The following is a 16,973-nucleotide window of genomic DNA, read 5'->3' on the forward strand; positions in this document are numbered from 1 at the left end:
AAAGACTGACATAGCTCTCCAAACATACCTTAAAATATATTACTTTGAATGTGTCAAAACACTGATTTTTTCAAAGCTATTGTTTTTTCCAGTGGAAGCTATTGAAAAATTAAAACAAGCATTTCTAAACGGCTTCAGTCGATTCAAAACGATGTTTTTCAGCAAATTAAGTATTTGGCCAAATTACTTTACCCAGCTTGCCTCTGAACAATTGTGGGAGCTCTTTGCATCCCAAACACACAGACAAACCAGACTTATAAAAGTGCCACAGCTGAGAAGTCAGTGGATGAACTGCATCTCTCTAGTCCTTTATCCACAATATCCAAACTACAAAGAGCCATGAGTGAGCAAAGTGTGTTCGGTCACTTTAATTGAGCAACATTTAAGTACTAGAAAAGGTGACAGGCAGGGTAGTTCCTGCGCAGTTCGCATGCACCACAGCAAGTCTTGGTTAACGTGGCACTTCCACGGGAACTCCGAAGCCGCCTGGGTTTTCGATAAGTCAGCAGGGGGTAAACCCACGATTTAAAAAAAAGCTTTTGTTTTCAGTAGGTCGCCACACATTTGTCCTCTTTGGTCTCCCAGGGTGCAATGTTAGTAGCTAGATGGGATTCCTGCTTTTTCTACAACCATTTTGTCATCTCTGTCAATCCTCAAAGCTAAAGGGAACCTTGTCCCTCAAGGTCAAAGCGGTGCGGTCAGCGAGAGCTTCACTTCCTGAAGGCGCAACATAATTATGTCACTAGCGCATTTAAAAAATAAATAAATGGGTGGGTAGTTAGGGTCTCTGGGGAGATTGGAGAGCGTTGACAAGAGCGCTTTATAGCATCTTAACTTTTTGATCTGCTATGTGTCAAGTTGCCAAGTGCTGTCATATAGGGAAGCCTCACTTCCCTGGTGCTAGCAGTTCTGTAGAGGCTCTAAGAACTGTGTTCAAGATACTTTTTTAATGAGCATGGTCTCTGACACATTTATTCTCCATGACCTATTACCTCCTCTCCTCACCTCCGGCACCAACAGGATGCTGGGAATGACAAGACAGTAATGAATGCCGTCCCATTTCACACTTGCTGTTTGATCCAGCTAGTACCAGTTATGACAGTGCACTGTCATACAGGGCACGCTGCTGACTAGTGAGCCCAGCATAACCCTCACAAGTACCAAGAGCTCAGAATATCACCACTCGCAGTGCTCACTACCATGCATTTCATGTGTGCTCTGCCTATATTAATTCCTAGTACATCACCATGCAGCTCCAACCAATACTGATTATGAGACATCATACAGACCCATCTAGTACCGATTATTAGGACCATACATCATCATATAGCCCCAACTAATATCAATTACTAGGAATTATTCTAATAGTACCAACTACTACCATGCATCATCATAGAGCCTCTGACTAGTACAAATTATTACATATTGCCATGTAGAGTTTACTATGACCCATTACTACCTTCCATACTCATGCAGCCCGACTGCTACTAATTAGGACACATCATCATACTCAACTCCCTAGTACCAATTTCTGCATATTATGACATAGTAATCAGTATCAGCAGGGGCTCACTGAAGAGGTAAAGTCTCAACACAAAGAAATCAGAGCTTACCCTTTCCACACTGCGCCTCCTCAGTGATCCATATGGTATTTTGAACAAAAGTCTTCGGGTCCTACTGGGAGTCACAGCTGTCTGTACTACCATAGTGCAGAGCTAACTCGGACGTGTGTACGTGCTAGTACACGGCGGAGAGAGGCTTCTTTGTAAATAAAACTTAACAGTCGTGTCCAGATTTTCCAAATATCAAGTAGCTGAGTGGGTTTTTACTCTAGACCCTATGAGTCAAGATGTGGTTTGCTAAAGAGAAAAAGCCCAACCCTGTAACCTTAACAACATGCTTCAAGCAGCAGATCTCCAGCTTCCTTCGGTTTCTCTCAGCATAGTTTGCTCAGCAGGATCGCTGTGCCAGAGGTGGAAGAATGAAGCTTCTGGGGAGAATGTTCTAAAAATGTCAACCTCGCTTCTTTTAGCTACAGATGGTAACCAGGTCAGTTGTCTAATCAAAGCTCTATCAGACTTATTATACATTTCGTCACATGACAGCAGACCCCTCTGGTTTGCTGTACAGTAGATCACATGTTCACCTTAAAAAGAATATCTGGTGTATCACCATCTGGTGCAGAGATTAATGTTAAACCCTGCATTCGGATATTACTCTCTCTTAGACGCACGAGAGCACAGACAGAGCAACTGGCCTTTAAAGGATTCTCTAGACGGCTCAGTTACTACAAACGTTTTACTAGAAAGGCTGTCTATTATACACAGTACAGTGACCACACGGTACACAGTGCACATTCACGCACACAAACTCTATCTATATGCACACCTCTACCAATGCAAACCTGCATGCTCATTTAAAAAGGTTTTACTACTTTCATATATTCTCACATTGTTATACTAGAGTTTGCTGTAACTTGTGCTCCATGGGATCAGCTTTAATATAGACTCCTATTTCTCCTTCGTAAGCCAACAACACTGTGTAATACACAATGACATTTCCTTTTCCAGAAGAGAGAGAGTTAAAACTGTCTGTTGGCTTAGTAGTGCAGAAACGGTTTGAAACTTGCCAGGTTCCTTCCATTTCCTGCAACGCGACCAACTATCCCAAAGCAAAATCGCTTTCAAAACACGTGATCATTTCCATGTTCTGCTACTGGTATGGCTCCACTTTGGGCTCAGAATTAACCTCTGCCAACAGTGTCACCCAGTTAGTCACCTCCATGCCATTGATCTGAACTGACATGGTCTGAGAGAGAGCAGGAGGAGGCGCGCTGTCCTTGCTCCGAGAGCAGTACAGTTTGGGCCTGAACTCGGCTCAGCTCTTCAGACAGACAAATCTCCAGCCCCCTGCCCAGAGCTCAGGTTAAACTGAAAAAAAATAAAAAGATTTTTGTAGGCAAAGTCTAAAAGTGGGTGCTGGGAATAGGGGCTTAAACACCATTTTAAAAAAATGGAGAGAAAAGAAGAAAAAAAAGAAAAGAGGAGAATGTATCTGCCTGGCATGTGCACATGCATTAAAAGGCAGTCAAAGAAAGAACAGCAGCTTGGTGTGGGAACCTCCAAATATTAAAACAATCAGCCTTTGTTCCTAATTAGTTCCATGTGTGTGTTGCCAAATAAGAGCGAGAGACAGGAAAAGATGGAAATGTCTTAAGCATGACTGACTCACGTGGATTCCTTATATAGACTAGGTATAGGGTTACATTCTTTTACCTCTGAAAATTAAAAAAAAAGTTCTTCCATAATAGTCATTAAAAAAGAAAAAAAAAAGGGTACCCACTTGCCTGCCTGCAGGAAAACAACACGCGGAGCCACACACTGCTCTCATGTACACCAAGAGGAATCATCCTACTGATGTCAGTAGGTTTGCCTCAGTGTAAATAAAAGTCAGCATTTGCCCCATGGGGAGTTTTGTCTGAGCAAGGACTGAGTCATGTCTGAATCAGAACCCCGGGGTTTAGCCCAAAGAAAGAGTTTGCTGGAGGCCAAGAAGAGACCTCTCTGTTAATCCAATTTGAGGTCTTGTGAGCAGGAACCCTGTGAACACATCAGGCCTGACGACATTAATGCCTTACCTAAACTGTTCTCACATTTCTGCCAGAAGGATGTAATAATCCCCTTGGATTGGACGAGTCACGTGCAGCAACTAAACCCAGGACCCTTGAATGAGATGCTTCTGCCTGAGCTGAAGGACCAGCTTGGTTAGCTCAGCAGCAGGAGCCTCTTGGACTTCTCTACACATCACCGTGCTGCTAGACGGATGAGGAACACTATGCATTTGCCCTTTACCAAGCTAGATTGGCTGCTGGAAGACATCTAACTGCAACAGCATAGAACCCATGGGCTGATTCAGCCTGTCAAGTCCCGTGCTGCCTTGGCAGGTTGGCTTCGGGGACCCAAGCTAGCTCAGCTACCTCTAACATCACATGTGTCTGTACTGATTTAGGAAGCACCACAGGGATGCTTGCTAAGTGCCCCACCCTTGCTAGTCACTGGCAAGAGGTTCTTCGGGTCTGGAAAGTTAGTTCAGTTGCACGATTACCCTTCCCCCTGTCATTTAAGGCTATTTGACGCTCCAAAGCAGTGGAACAACAAATTCCTATCATCAGGAAGCCTGCACAGCACCTGGAGACTACAAGAAATCCATTCCCTCTCCCTACACTATGAGGTTCTTCTACAGGCTGGCACCAGTGAGCACCCTGCAACCATCATAAGCCTCATTGCCTTCTCATTCACACATCTGCAAATCAGGAACAGCTCCGCTGAAGCACGTGGAGTTTACACGCAATGTTGTTGTGTGTGTGTGGTGGGGAGGAAACCAGGCCCACTCTATTTGCTTTCTTGTTAGTTTATTTCTTCTTGTTTTTCCACGAAAATATTGTCAACATTCAAGTTGACCTGCTAAACTCACAAGTCTACAATTAAACATATCAGCCTAGTACAGACAGTCAAAAAGACTGAGGTTGAATTGATTTGATCTTGGCAGGTTAGTCTAAGCTGTGTAGACTGAACTGATGAGCAAGTGAACAGACATTCACCTTTGATTCTGGAAATGCAGCCACATGCCTGCAGTGGCCAAGGCCAGACACCGGGAGCACTACAGCATGCCTCCTTGCTTAGCTGGAGCAAACAGCTTGGGCCAAACCTAATGCACCCACTGTGCGGAAGGGGGAGTGGGGGTTGCAGGGGAGGTGCAAAGCATCCTTATGCTGGGGGACCATAAACTAATCTGAGTCAGGAGGGGATCTGGGACAGAAGTTCAATAAACCAATTTAACTTAAATAAGTTAAGTCTGATGCTACATCCATCCAGGTTTATCTTAAACCTATTTCAGCCATTTTGTAAGTGGTTTCTATGCACTGAACTTCTGTCATGTTACATATTTGAACCGGTTTTTGATCACTTATACCAGTTCTGTATAAGTGTAACTTCTGTCCCTAGCCATCATTTCTGTCGGGTCACAGAACAGGGATGCAATGGAAGAGGAACTCCTTGGGTTTCCTCAGATCACTCTTGCAATTGGCATCAGCCAACACTTGCATAAAAAGGTGAGATCCCCACGTGGAAGATCCCTACTGTATACAGATCAGAGGATGGACTGGCCTGGTTCCTGTTCTGTTAGGATCTGTTTCCTTAATGGCTAACCTAAACCTTAGACAGAAAATCCCAGATAAAGCACCACAGAAAGAAATCAAAGCCAAATTCAACGCCAGCAGAACATCCTGACCTGGCTTACCGCAGCCCCTCAACAGAGACATGTGGTATTTACGTATGGCTGAAAGGAGAACTGTTTAAGCCAAATGGATGCTCTTAGTGCTAATTGCAGGCTGCCAGGAACTGTGGTTTGTGGCAACAGGGCATCACAGGGAATTACATTCCAATACATTATTATTTCAGACTCGAAATCTTGTTGTCTTTAATGAAAAGGGGGAGGTGAAAATAAGCTTGCCCAATGCACAACGTGTGATATTTAGAAAGTAGGAGTCAAATTTCAGATCAATAAAATGTCCAGTGGAGTTTAGCAAATGGAAATAAGCAATGCTGCTGACATAAATTGAAATGCAATGTGCTAGATTGATGATCTATTGATAAAAGCTCCATTTGACAATACAATCCAGAGTAAAATAATTAAAAGGCTTGGTTTTTATTATTATTTTTTCTTAAGAAGAGCAGAGTGTATATAGAGTTATCCTTGAAATCAATACGCTGTGTCTTTTTCATGAGGCCACTAATTTAAAGTACCAAAATATGAATGTTTAATTACAGGCACCTCACATGGAACGTTTCATTCCAAAGTGTTTGCACAAAACCCCCCCAAAAACAAAACAAAACAAAAAAAAGATGTGTTTGTTTTCCAGCATTTTTAATTCCAGATCTCCTGGCTAACAATCCCCTGTGCTGTCATATTAAAAAATGTAGTTTTTGCCTCCTGGCAATCTACTGAGCTGACAAGCTGAAGCCTCTGAAAGAGGAAGTGTTCTAAGCACTCACCTGTAGATCCTAAGTCTATAGTACTCACCTATAGATCCTGAAGCAGCATTTCACACTTTCCTGCCAACTAGCAATTCTCACAGTTGAAGAAGCTCCACATTTTTTGTTGTTTTGTTTTACATAGATGCAAAAGTATCAAATAGGACAGCAGAAAAATACTGATTACTGATGCCTTTGATCTAGGAGCAAGTCATTGCGTATTATCAATCAGTTTACACTAAGGGCCAAATTCCTCCCTTGCATCCTGACTAGCCAGCAACTGGCCATGCTGAGCAGCCCAAAGGAAGCAACTGTGGTAGAGTCATGGCCTTTCTTCCCCCACAGCTGTCCATCACAAGGTCCCAAGAGGCTCCACTGGCCATGCAGGTGTGTCACTGGCCATGCAGGTGTGCCATGATGGTCTGACTTCTGAGAAGTTGCATCAGAATCCAAACTCCCTAGCACCAGGACCTATTCTAGCTGTTTTGCTTCCCTCTCCCTCAGTTACATTAATGGCTTAAAAGCCAAAAACAAGTCCACAAAACAGCTCTAGAAATGCAACCCCATCAATTCTGCTACTGCCTAGTTTGCTAAACTGAGCCACCCATCGTTAGCATATCCAGAGATATTATGACTGCTCCTACCCTGACACAGCATAATGCTGCTGGCCCTGCAACTCTTCGATTCTCTCAGTGGCTCAGACGGACTTCAATCTCCTGCAGCAAGCAAGTGCTTTGGAACTAGCCTTCACTTCCCTACATCCTAGGAGAAGAAAAACTTATTGCAGGGAATTCTGAAGGCTGCTTTCCATTGAACCTGCAGTGCAATACAGCCCACTGGCCTACCAGCTACCAAGAGGCAGACAAAACTCTTCTTTCACCATCCATTTACGTCACTCCTCATTCAGGTAACCTAGGCTGCTCCTGTTCCCCACCATTACACCAAACAGCAAGTTACACTGTACAAACATGGCTTCTGTAATCGCCTGGTTAAGTAGCAATTCAACACAACACAAAGCCTGGCCCAGTCAATGAACACAGTCCGGCACCTTGGGTTCCACAGACCGTATCATTTAGCCCGGTGCACATCTGCTGAAGAGTTAGCACTGTGGAAATTCATTGTCACAGAGGTGGGACCAGTACAGTTGGGGCCCAACCAAGAGTCTGGGAATTGAGGATCTTTGAATTCTGGGGAGGTTTATATCCAGATACGAGTTGCTGCGGGCTCAACCAGGCCCAGAAGAAAGGGGAAGCTACAGCATCAGGTAGCGTGACACGACAGATGTCTTCTCAGCACAGCCAAGGCAAATCAAGGATGCAGAATTTCTGGCATCTAAGTTAAATTCAACTGCTTGAGAGATTTCAGCCGGACGGGCAGGGTTTTGGGTGCTCCAGTTTGCTGGAAGAAAGAGGCATAATCCCATAACGGAGCCTCTAATGAAAGCGTCTTCTTTTAGATGGTCCAAATCTGCGAGATGCTGAGCACGCTCAGGCCTCACTTATGTTGATGGGAGCCAAGCATACAAAATGACACGGGCACAGAGCCTAGAGGGGCGAGCCCGGTGCAGACCCCAAAGTGCCTCAAGAGCCCGCGGGTGAGCTTTGGGGAAGGCTGTTGGTAAAGCTCCTTTCCAGCAGTAAGAGCAGATGGGAACTACTGCATGTTTGCATGATATCCGAAGAATAATCTCTCTGTTTTACTGGTCCTGTGGGTCAACTCCTGCTTCATAATCCCCTAGGGGTTTCCTTGCACATACTTAACTCATGGCTTCTATATTAGAGACTTTGGGATCAGTGAGTTTTACCGGTTTCCCACACAACTCAGAGGCCCGGTAATTACCGAGGGAGGAAGTTGTCTGACATAGCTGACCTCAAAATATGCCACTATTACATCCTGGGGGGAGCATGGCGGGGGTGACCTTTGACCTCAGAAACTTACATAAACAAGGGGGATATTTGGCAGCAAGTCTGCATTCCCACGTCATGACTAGCAGCCTGGTGTGACATGTACAGTAGGAGTTGGGACATGGCTGTAAAAATAGTTTGGAGGCCAGGCCCCCAAACCTCACCGTCTCCTGCGGGAACTGCAAGGGTACAGCCCAGGACCTAAAGAAGTAGTGGGGTTGGTCTTGAACGGTACCAAGCCTCCTTAACTCCTACTGAAATCAGGCGGAGTTGAGGGCTCTCTGCATCTTATGAGAGGTAATGAGCTCTTATTAAGGCTGGGTCTTAAAGTGATGTGCAGACCAGGCCAAAGAGCACTGTGAAGATATCTTTCCTCTTTGCCTTTATGTTTCTTAAGTTTCTCACAATTTTTTTAAAAATTTTAAGCTTTACCCTTGTTATTTCTCTTCAGATTCTTGACTAAATAATTAAAGCAACATTTAGGGAAAAATAAGTGTTAAGAGAAGATTTCATAGCTGTAAGGGAGAAAACCATGGTACAGAGCATAGAAGTATTCAGAGAGGGGTTTGTTTGGAGGATCTCGAGTCCTACCAGACCTAGGAAAAAAAGACGGCATGTCATTTTTCTCGCTGCTACTGAAGTCTTATAGGAGAAAAGTAGCCATTATCCGGTAACAGGAACAACAACAACAATATTGACTTGCTCAGATCTGCAGAGACACTGTCAACATAGTCAGAACAGTTTTAAAAGTTTAAACCTACATCAATTTAGGCCAGAAGGGACCAGTGTGATCTTATTCAACCTACTGCATAACACAGGCTGTAGAAACTTATCCTGTAACTCCTACAAAGCGTATGCTCCAGATCAAACAGCAGTTACATCTTCCAAAAACACATCCTCTTCATTCCAGAAGGCTTCACATGAAGAAGAATCCACCACTTCCTTAGAGGAGTTGTTCCAATGATTAATTAGCATCACTGCTCCGTATGCTACTAAAAAACACACTAATTGATTGAATACTTGCATCTGTCTACATTGACAGTCTATTTTTAGAATATTACCAATCTTGGCTAGACTAGTTTAGTCAGGGGTGATCCTGTCTTGAGAAGGGCGCTGGACCAGAAGACCTTGTGAGGTCCTTTCCATCCCTATTTTCCTATGATCTTGAACCAATAAATCTAGGCTGCAGTTTCAGTTTCTGGTTTTCATGCATTAGCACATTACTGGTGAGCAAAACCTTGACTTCAGCAAAGCGGCTTCACCCAGAGACACCCAGTTTTATCTCAGTCATTACAGCTCAATCCCTAGCCAGTTGGCTATGAACAAAAAATTGTGGCCTAAAGGACAAGAGTTGACTGGAGAACTGGACCCTATTTGGGGGTTTTTAATCACTGCAGAAGAATTTATAAAATAAATCCCAATTCCCTTCTCAGCCCTAGGGAATTTGGAACTTAGGAACATTTCTCTTCAAAGAAGATGACCTTTACCATTAGTAGGGGGAGGGGGAAAACCCCCCTCCAAAAACAAACTTACACAACAAAGAGCTACTTAATGCACCCTTAGAAGGATGCTATATCAAGCACATCCTCCAAAGTGATAAGCCACCTTAACTTTCACTGCAAGTCAACAATTAGGGTCTCAACTCTGCTCCCTTCAATATGGTGACAAAACTCCCATCACCTTTGGAGTACTGCCAGTTCAGGCTTTCAACAGTTCTGATCCTCAAACACATGCACTGGATGAAGAGGGTAAACTGGGCAATGCTCTTGGCAACAGAGAGAAACCCTCACTGGAGCTACTTCAAAGCTCTGATCCTTCTGGTAAATAAGTGGGACTATCAACTATTCCACCGGGGCCAATGTAACCATCCGCACTCTTGCATTATTCACGAGTTGTGAAGACTCAAAGGACAAACTAGCTGCTTCCTCTTCCATTAGCACAACGCTGGCAGGCAGGCTAAACTAGGCAATTTATTGCTGCCATATAGATCAATGGATCACTTTACATTTTGATAATGCTTTATTATTGCAATTGTGATTAAGAAAAATGTGCTGTTTGGACACCAGGGATCGATAGCAACCACAACAGCGTTTCCATGCCTGAAGCCTGGAGGAGACTGGCTGTGCACTTGGTTTACTTGGTAGATTTGTTTTCTATGTAAGTCTACCTAACCTTCTTCCAACACCTCCCCCCCTTCTCTCTGTCCAATGCTGTCACAGATTTTGATAACTGGTATTGATTGCCTGGTTTATGAAGTAAAGCCAGTACAATGTAAACAGTGTAATTGCACCAATAATGGGAAAACAAAACACAATTTATTTACAGTATTGATTGCTAGAGCTATCCTACATAGCTACACATCTCTTCTCGATCTTAAGATCTGCTTGCCATGCTGGGAATGAGTTTGGCCAGTCCAGGATCAGGCAAGACGGGGCAGTTGGGTGGCCATTGTGGGCATGCAGATGGAAGATACCACACACGGTTTGCATTTGGTTGGGCTTATTTGCACTTGCCCTAGAAGCAAGTTCTCAAAAATCAAATGGAAATCAGTCAGGTTTTGCTTTACAACCAATCCCATGGTCATTTGCATTGAGCAAGGGAGGCAGTCTTCTTCTGCTTAGGTGTTGCATTGGTAGGCACCTCTCTCCATGTGTAACAATTAGATCTATTCAGGGCTCAGCAGCTGGTCTTATTACTCAGGCCAATTGATCAATTCTGAGCCCATTTTTCCTAATAAGGACTCTCTTAGCCTGCTTGCTTTTGGTTCGACTGGGCAGGCTGGCCTTCTCAGTCAACAGGTCCTCTTCTTCCTTTAGTCCGCACAGTCATCAAACTGCTTGTTAACATATTCCTCACAAGCTATTTGAGCTATGGAAAGCCATGTGATGGTGCCAGGATTTCACACATTATTACAGCCTTCAGAACCAGACTGCTCACCTGGTCTCTAATTCTGTGCTTCTAATTTTGGCCTGTTCCTGTCTGTGAATCCTCCTTGGTGTCCAAATGCTGCAGCGCTCCTGCTCAACAAGCTGCTCCTAGAAAGCATGCAGCTGATGACAGTTAATTATGAAATGTCATGCCTGATGCTTTCCTTTTATCTCATCTCACAGAAGCCACAGAATGCAAAGCCCTCCTGTGCCCTTTTGTAATAAGGGTAGGGAATTGTCAATGTGGTGGCAGCTGCTTTCCAGACAGTGGGATGACAAGGTAACACATACATTATGTGCTCATGGAGGGGTTGGGGAGGAAGATGGAAAGAAGGGGAAGGGGAGTGGTAGCTCATGAAAGGCAAATGCAACATTTTTGGCCTCTACAGAAATCATATAATCTGGAAGATCAGTTTTGCAGGGGGAGTATCAAATGCAGCTCATGTCAAACCCTGTGCTGGCTTCTTCCCTGAGAAGCTCCATGGAAGTTGCTCCAGATGAATTACACCTGATTTATGCACCTGGAACCAAGGATCCGCAAATCTTTGTGAGCCAGGATCTGTGGCCTCACCATTTGTTAATTTTAGCCCCAACAGTTAGGAGATGCGTTATGGAAAGGTGCATGCTTACAGAGCCCAGAATCTCACTTGAGTCCAAATGACCCACCCCTGCAGTCCTTGCTCAGTCAATATCCCACTGAAGTCCCATGAAGTTAGAGGGTTTCCACTAAATAAGAAGTGGCCGCATACTGTATTTTCTTAATACACCATGCCCCATAGTGCAATATACACCCTGTTTTTGAAAGCCAGAATGAAGAAAAATATATCTTTCCTTGGAGTAAATGAAGTAGTAGGGGTAGCTAGAGAGCCCAGACTACTCAGTTTTCTTCTTCCTGTGGACTGCTGAAGATTTTACTTTCCATTTCACCACATAATTGGCAGAACCTGCTCTTACCCCATTTCATAGACATTAGGGGCTGGAACGGACTTCATGAGATCATCGGGTCTAGCCCCACCCCCCGTCACAGGCGGGAAGTCAGCTGGGATCAAGTGACCCTAGCAAGAAATAAATCCAGCTGTTTTTTTAAGGAGTCCAGAGTAAGTGCTTGCACCACCTCTGGGGGGAGTTTGTTTCAGACCCTGGATTTCTTGCACATAAGGCTCACTCTAGTTTCCAGCAGCTGGTTTTTGAGAAAAAGGTGTGTTACATGCAAGAAAATACAGTATATTTAGTTCCCAGCTGTTGCTTCTTATTACCTGCCCAAAAAAGTTGGCTTAAAAGCTCACCTATGCCACATAACATGCATTCATGGGGCCTTCAAATTTCACCTGCTTGCGAGTGGGGTTCCTGTTAGGCCAGGCCTCTCTTGGTCTGCTCTCTGGTACTATGTCAACCAGTACAGCCTGTTACATGGTCAGTGCCCCCACTGGGCTAGCCTGGGTGAGGAGGGTGTGGGGACAAGATATGTCAAAGGGCCGATGAGCTCCTGTGGGTCAACAGCCATCCCTACCTGGAGAGGAGATGGGCGCCACTGGGTCACTTGGCTTGAAGAATCACCAAGGATGCCCAGCATCTAAGGTGTCCCAGTGGTTGCAGCAGCCTCGGGACTGACTTGACTTGGGAGTGGGTTTAATAAAACTCCACTGAATGGTGCTGAGTTCCCACAAAGGGGAGAGGAAAGAAAGAGAAAAGTCTGCAGGATCACATGCTACAATTACCCAGCCTTGTAAGCAATCTTCTAGTTTGGAGCACAAGAGGATTGAAACGGCAGCATTACAGTGATAGATCGCCTCACTCTCCAAGCAATAAAACTGACGTCGATGAAGATGTATGGTTCAGATTGTTCTTTGGGACCATGCCCAAGAGGTTCTTGTTACTTGATAGCCTCTCTGCCTGCAGCTCACTCCAGCTCCTCTGGGCCGGCCTGGTGCTGTTAATCCCAGTATTAGTTTTCCTGGGAGTGGGAAAGTGCTTGGTAACGTCCTAATGACCCTAGACAAACCTGACCACTAGAATGATCTATTACCACAGCAAGTGCTTTATGCTTTGCCCTTACCTTGTATTGAATTTCATGTTTATTTTTCTGCATCCTGTCCCCGGTTATTTTTAGTACTGCTCAGTGCACAGCTGGTTTGGCCGCAAATGGTGACAACCGCTGCCACAGTGCAAGGCAAGCCAAGATGCAGGAGTACATCATTTGGCTCAGATTTTGCCCGCTTATTAGGGATTTTGTTTGCTTACTCCAATCAGGCAAATGATCCTGCGTAGGAAGAGAAGCTCACAGGTAGCTTGGATCACGACAGTCCAGATAAGCGCCACAGATCAATGCAAACACATTAACCTAATTTATTCTTCTATGCACTAGTTCTGCACATAGTCTAGTTCAAGGTCCCCATCCTGAATTTCAAAGCAGCATGTCAGGCTGATCCCCTAGATATGTTAGTCATGAGGATGGCATCTGGCACCTCTGGACTTTACACTCAAGTGAGCAAAGGTTACGCATACCCAAGAGATCATTTTTGCTTTGCAGGCCAGACCAGCCTCTGACAGGTACACTCTACTGCCAGAATGAAAAAATTGACCAATAAGGGGAGATTTAGGGGCAGCTAAAGCAAGGACATCAGAGGCAGGCTAAATATAAAACTACATCTTCCTTCATTCTTCCCCTAGTACTTCATTTCCCATATTGATCTTAGTCTTTTAAAGACAATAAAAAGAATAAGGCAGTTAACCAACCTGGCATCTGCTTTTCAATGACAGATACGGAACCGATACTTTTACTGTTGAGAGGTGCTCAGATACAGTGGTGACAGCTATCTAGACAGACAGACATGCGATTTGTCAGGGGATTATCGAACACTTGGTTCCAAACGAAACCTGCAGATCTGGACCTGCAACCCAGATCTGCAGGGGGAAGGGTGGGGTGGGGGTTAGGAATCTGGATCCAGATCTGAATTTGTAGCCAACTCTCTCTCCCAGTTCCAGAGGCCTTTGCACAAAAACAGATCCACCCTTGGGACAAGACGGACAGATAAAGTGGAAGAATAGACAGAGACTATGATTCAGTGTGCAGAGAGAGGCACAGTCAGACAAGATGCCAGGCAGTACTGAATGCTCTTGATTGTCACCGAGTTCAAGGGGACTTGAGGGCACTTGGCATCCAGCAGGAGGTGCTCAAGCATCTCAAAATACCACCATTTAGGGTCACATTCATAACAGGCCAACCCACAACAACCTACGTTTAATTGAGGATTTTACTGAGACTCACATATGGATATACACAGACGCACGGTGATGCTCCGGTGGTACAAATAAGTGACTCTACCGATTTCAATGACCTCAGTAATCTTTCATCCACTCCTTATGTTACATGCCCTCCTGTTTTTTGGGGTTTTTTTACTGAGGCTGAGCATTCACACCTATTTGGGTTTCTTCCATTTTGATTTTTCTATCCCCTTGCCTGTCTGAAGTCTTGGCATTTGTACAACCATCTCAGTGAGGACCAAATGGGAATAGAGGGCAGATTATCCAATGCCAGTGGCAATCGACTGAATTTGGTTACAGGATAGAGAAGAGGCTTGCCCTGATGCTTAGACATGACCAGACAAATGTGGGACTAAAAATGCTGCCAAGAGTGCCCTGTTAAGTTGATCCTGGTAATTCCTATGCTAAATATAGCAAATACTTCAAGTACCAAGTGGTAAAGCACTTTTAGACATCTGGCACTAAATGAAGACTGTTTTGGTGGAGTACAGGGAATTCAGTCACCAGGGTACTAAGTCCAAAATATTTCAGGAGCACTGCCATTCACTTGATTAAATGATTCAGAGTTAGGAACAGATGACACTTACTGTATCACCAAATAAGTTTGTTTTAAAACAGTTGCAACTGTGCACAGAAAGCATTAACTTGTCCACAAGTCCTTCCAGTGCAAAGGGACTCCTACTGACTGCTGTTTTCATGAAACAGCGATGTAGAACTGTCCCATTTTCATACTGTTTTAAACTCTTAGTACCTTTCTGTGCATAACAACTGGAACATGTGGAGAAGGGAGTTCAATTAGGGATGCCCTAGAAACCAGGTGAATAAGACATTTTCATGTGCCTGGCATATTTAAGTCCCCCCCCCCCCGGCAATGCAACAGCAGGGATGGAAAGCCCTGCCCAGCTCAGAATACCCTGTAGCTTGCTGGTTAAGGCACTCACCAGGTGAGTAAGGTAACCAAATCAAGTCCCCACTCCGAACCAGCCAAGGGCTCTGAAAGCACATCTCCCACAACTGGGGGAGTGCCCTAACCACTTGGCTATGGAGTGCAGAGGGAATCTCGCCTTCTCCTCAACTCTGTAAAAGATAGAAGTCTCTAGCCCAAATCCTCTTGCAAAATGTGCCAAACAACTGAAAGATCTCATTCTAGCATTGCCAAAGTGATTGATCTGTTTTCACATTTCAGCTAAAACAAAATGCAAAATGTTCTGAATTCAAATTATTCCGGCCACCCCGAACCCTCATTCTGCAGTGAAATCAACAACACGCAATAGCAACAACTCCCCTAAAAAATAAAATAAAAAATCTCCTGCAAGATAAATGTTGCAACTAAAAAAAGAAAAAAAAGAGGGAGATTACACACTGGAAGATGTCATCTATATGCTTTGGTATGTTTTAAAATAGACTCTTGTTTAAAAAAAAAGGGAGGGGGACTCATATTCTAATCTCAACTATTCAGAGCCAAATCCAAAAGATGTGCCATTGTTTAATGCAACAATCTTGATACTAATAACACAATTTGGGATTTATGCCTGTGTATGTTAGCTGGTATCAGAAGGTGGACACATCCATGAGGAATAAACTTCTTTTTAAAATTAAAGCAGTTAACTTTGTTCCATCATTTCTTAAAAAAATAAAAACAAATAAAAATTAAAACAAAAGCCTAGGAACTGTTCCAAGCAGGAAACAAACAGCATTCAAATTGCAAAAGACTTGATGTGGAGGGTTAACCAACTCCATCACTGTAGCTTTCAACATTCACTTCTACAAAAATATTCCTAGAAACAGTGAAGTCCAAAGCCATCTCTCTTGCATGAACTTCCTTAAACATGTGCACTATTTATAAAGCAAATCCACAATATATATTGTGCCTTGAAGTCACACGTGGCTAGTTTTACGTATTATCATTTGCAATAAAATGATATTGCTGTTCTACAGCGCTCTAGTACGACTGGACATTTGGTTTGTCAGGAAATCCTGAGGGATGAAGTCAATGAAACACTTTAATGTACCATTACATTTGTATGCCTCTTTCCAGATTATTAACATCTTGCTGCGAATAGCAAATTGCTGTTTACTTACAAACACATCCATCAGCAGGTGTTCCAGCGTAACTTCAATGTCCTCTAGTTTGGCTGCTAAAGTCATTGTGCAGGGAAACGTTAGCTCAGCAAGAGAGCCACCCTCAAGAGTCCCAGTCCAAGTTGGCTATGTCTGAAGCTATTTCGCGAACTATAACAAACGAGCTATTTACAGATAAAGAAAAAACAAACGGTGAAATCAACCATAACATCTGAGCCTCAGTAATTTTTGGACTCGGTGCTTCTCAGCCTAAAACCTGCTCTCACGGTACCGACCAAAGGACTGAGGATAATTCCATGTGTGCAAAATAAAAGCACAAGCCAAAGAGTATCTGTTCTTTTCCTTTGAGAACTTCAGTCAGCAGCACAGCATTACATCTGGGAAACCACAAGAGAGAGAGAGAGAGAGACAGAGCGGGAGCGGGAATGCAATAAACTGCCTTTGACTATGACTGATATTTATAGGACTACTTGTTTTGGACTCCAGTTCATTTCTCTGTTCATTTCTGACCTTTCACAAATGGCTCGGCACACTGGAGTGTATTGTAAAACAGGGGCAGCAGGTCCCACAGAAGTTGGCTGTGACCGGTGCCGGGCCAATTCACACAAGCATGCCATGAATAGGTCTTTGTCAGAACATATCAGGCCTTTTGCTATAGCTGGTGACAGAGAAGAGCACAGACGTGTAAAAAACAAGGAAACAAGGGTTATTTGGACACTAATTTTTTCCTTGGAATATTATTAGATCCCTTACCCAGTCCCAAA

At 43.9% G+C, this 16,973-nt stretch overlaps 1 protein-coding gene across 3 annotated transcripts in view; it reads right to left on the minus strand.

Moving 5' to 3' along the window:
- Window positions 1-16,545, minus strand: part of FRMD4A (FERM domain containing 4A) — a 283,978-nt gene extending 267,433 nt beyond the window's left edge. Inside the window, exon 1 of one of the 3 annotated variants that reach the window (XM_019487548.2) lies at window positions 16,210-16,545. In XM_019487548.2, coding sequence (XP_019343093.1) covers window positions 16,210-16,275 — 66 coding nt within the window. In that variant the 5' untranslated portion in view covers window positions 16,276-16,545. Of the gene's footprint in view, window positions 1-1,613; window positions 1,972-16,209 lie in introns of those variants that run through there. The other 2 variants (XM_019487547.2, XM_019487549.2) reach the window with 2 other exon arrangements.
- Window positions 16,546-16,973: the final 428 nt, after the last annotated feature.

Source organism: Alligator mississippiensis, chromosome 4, assembly GCF_030867095.1.
Source record: "Alligator mississippiensis isolate rAllMis1 chromosome 4, rAllMis1, whole genome shotgun sequence".
NCBI classification, from domain to species: Eukaryota; Metazoa; Chordata; order Crocodylia; family Alligatoridae; genus Alligator; species Alligator mississippiensis.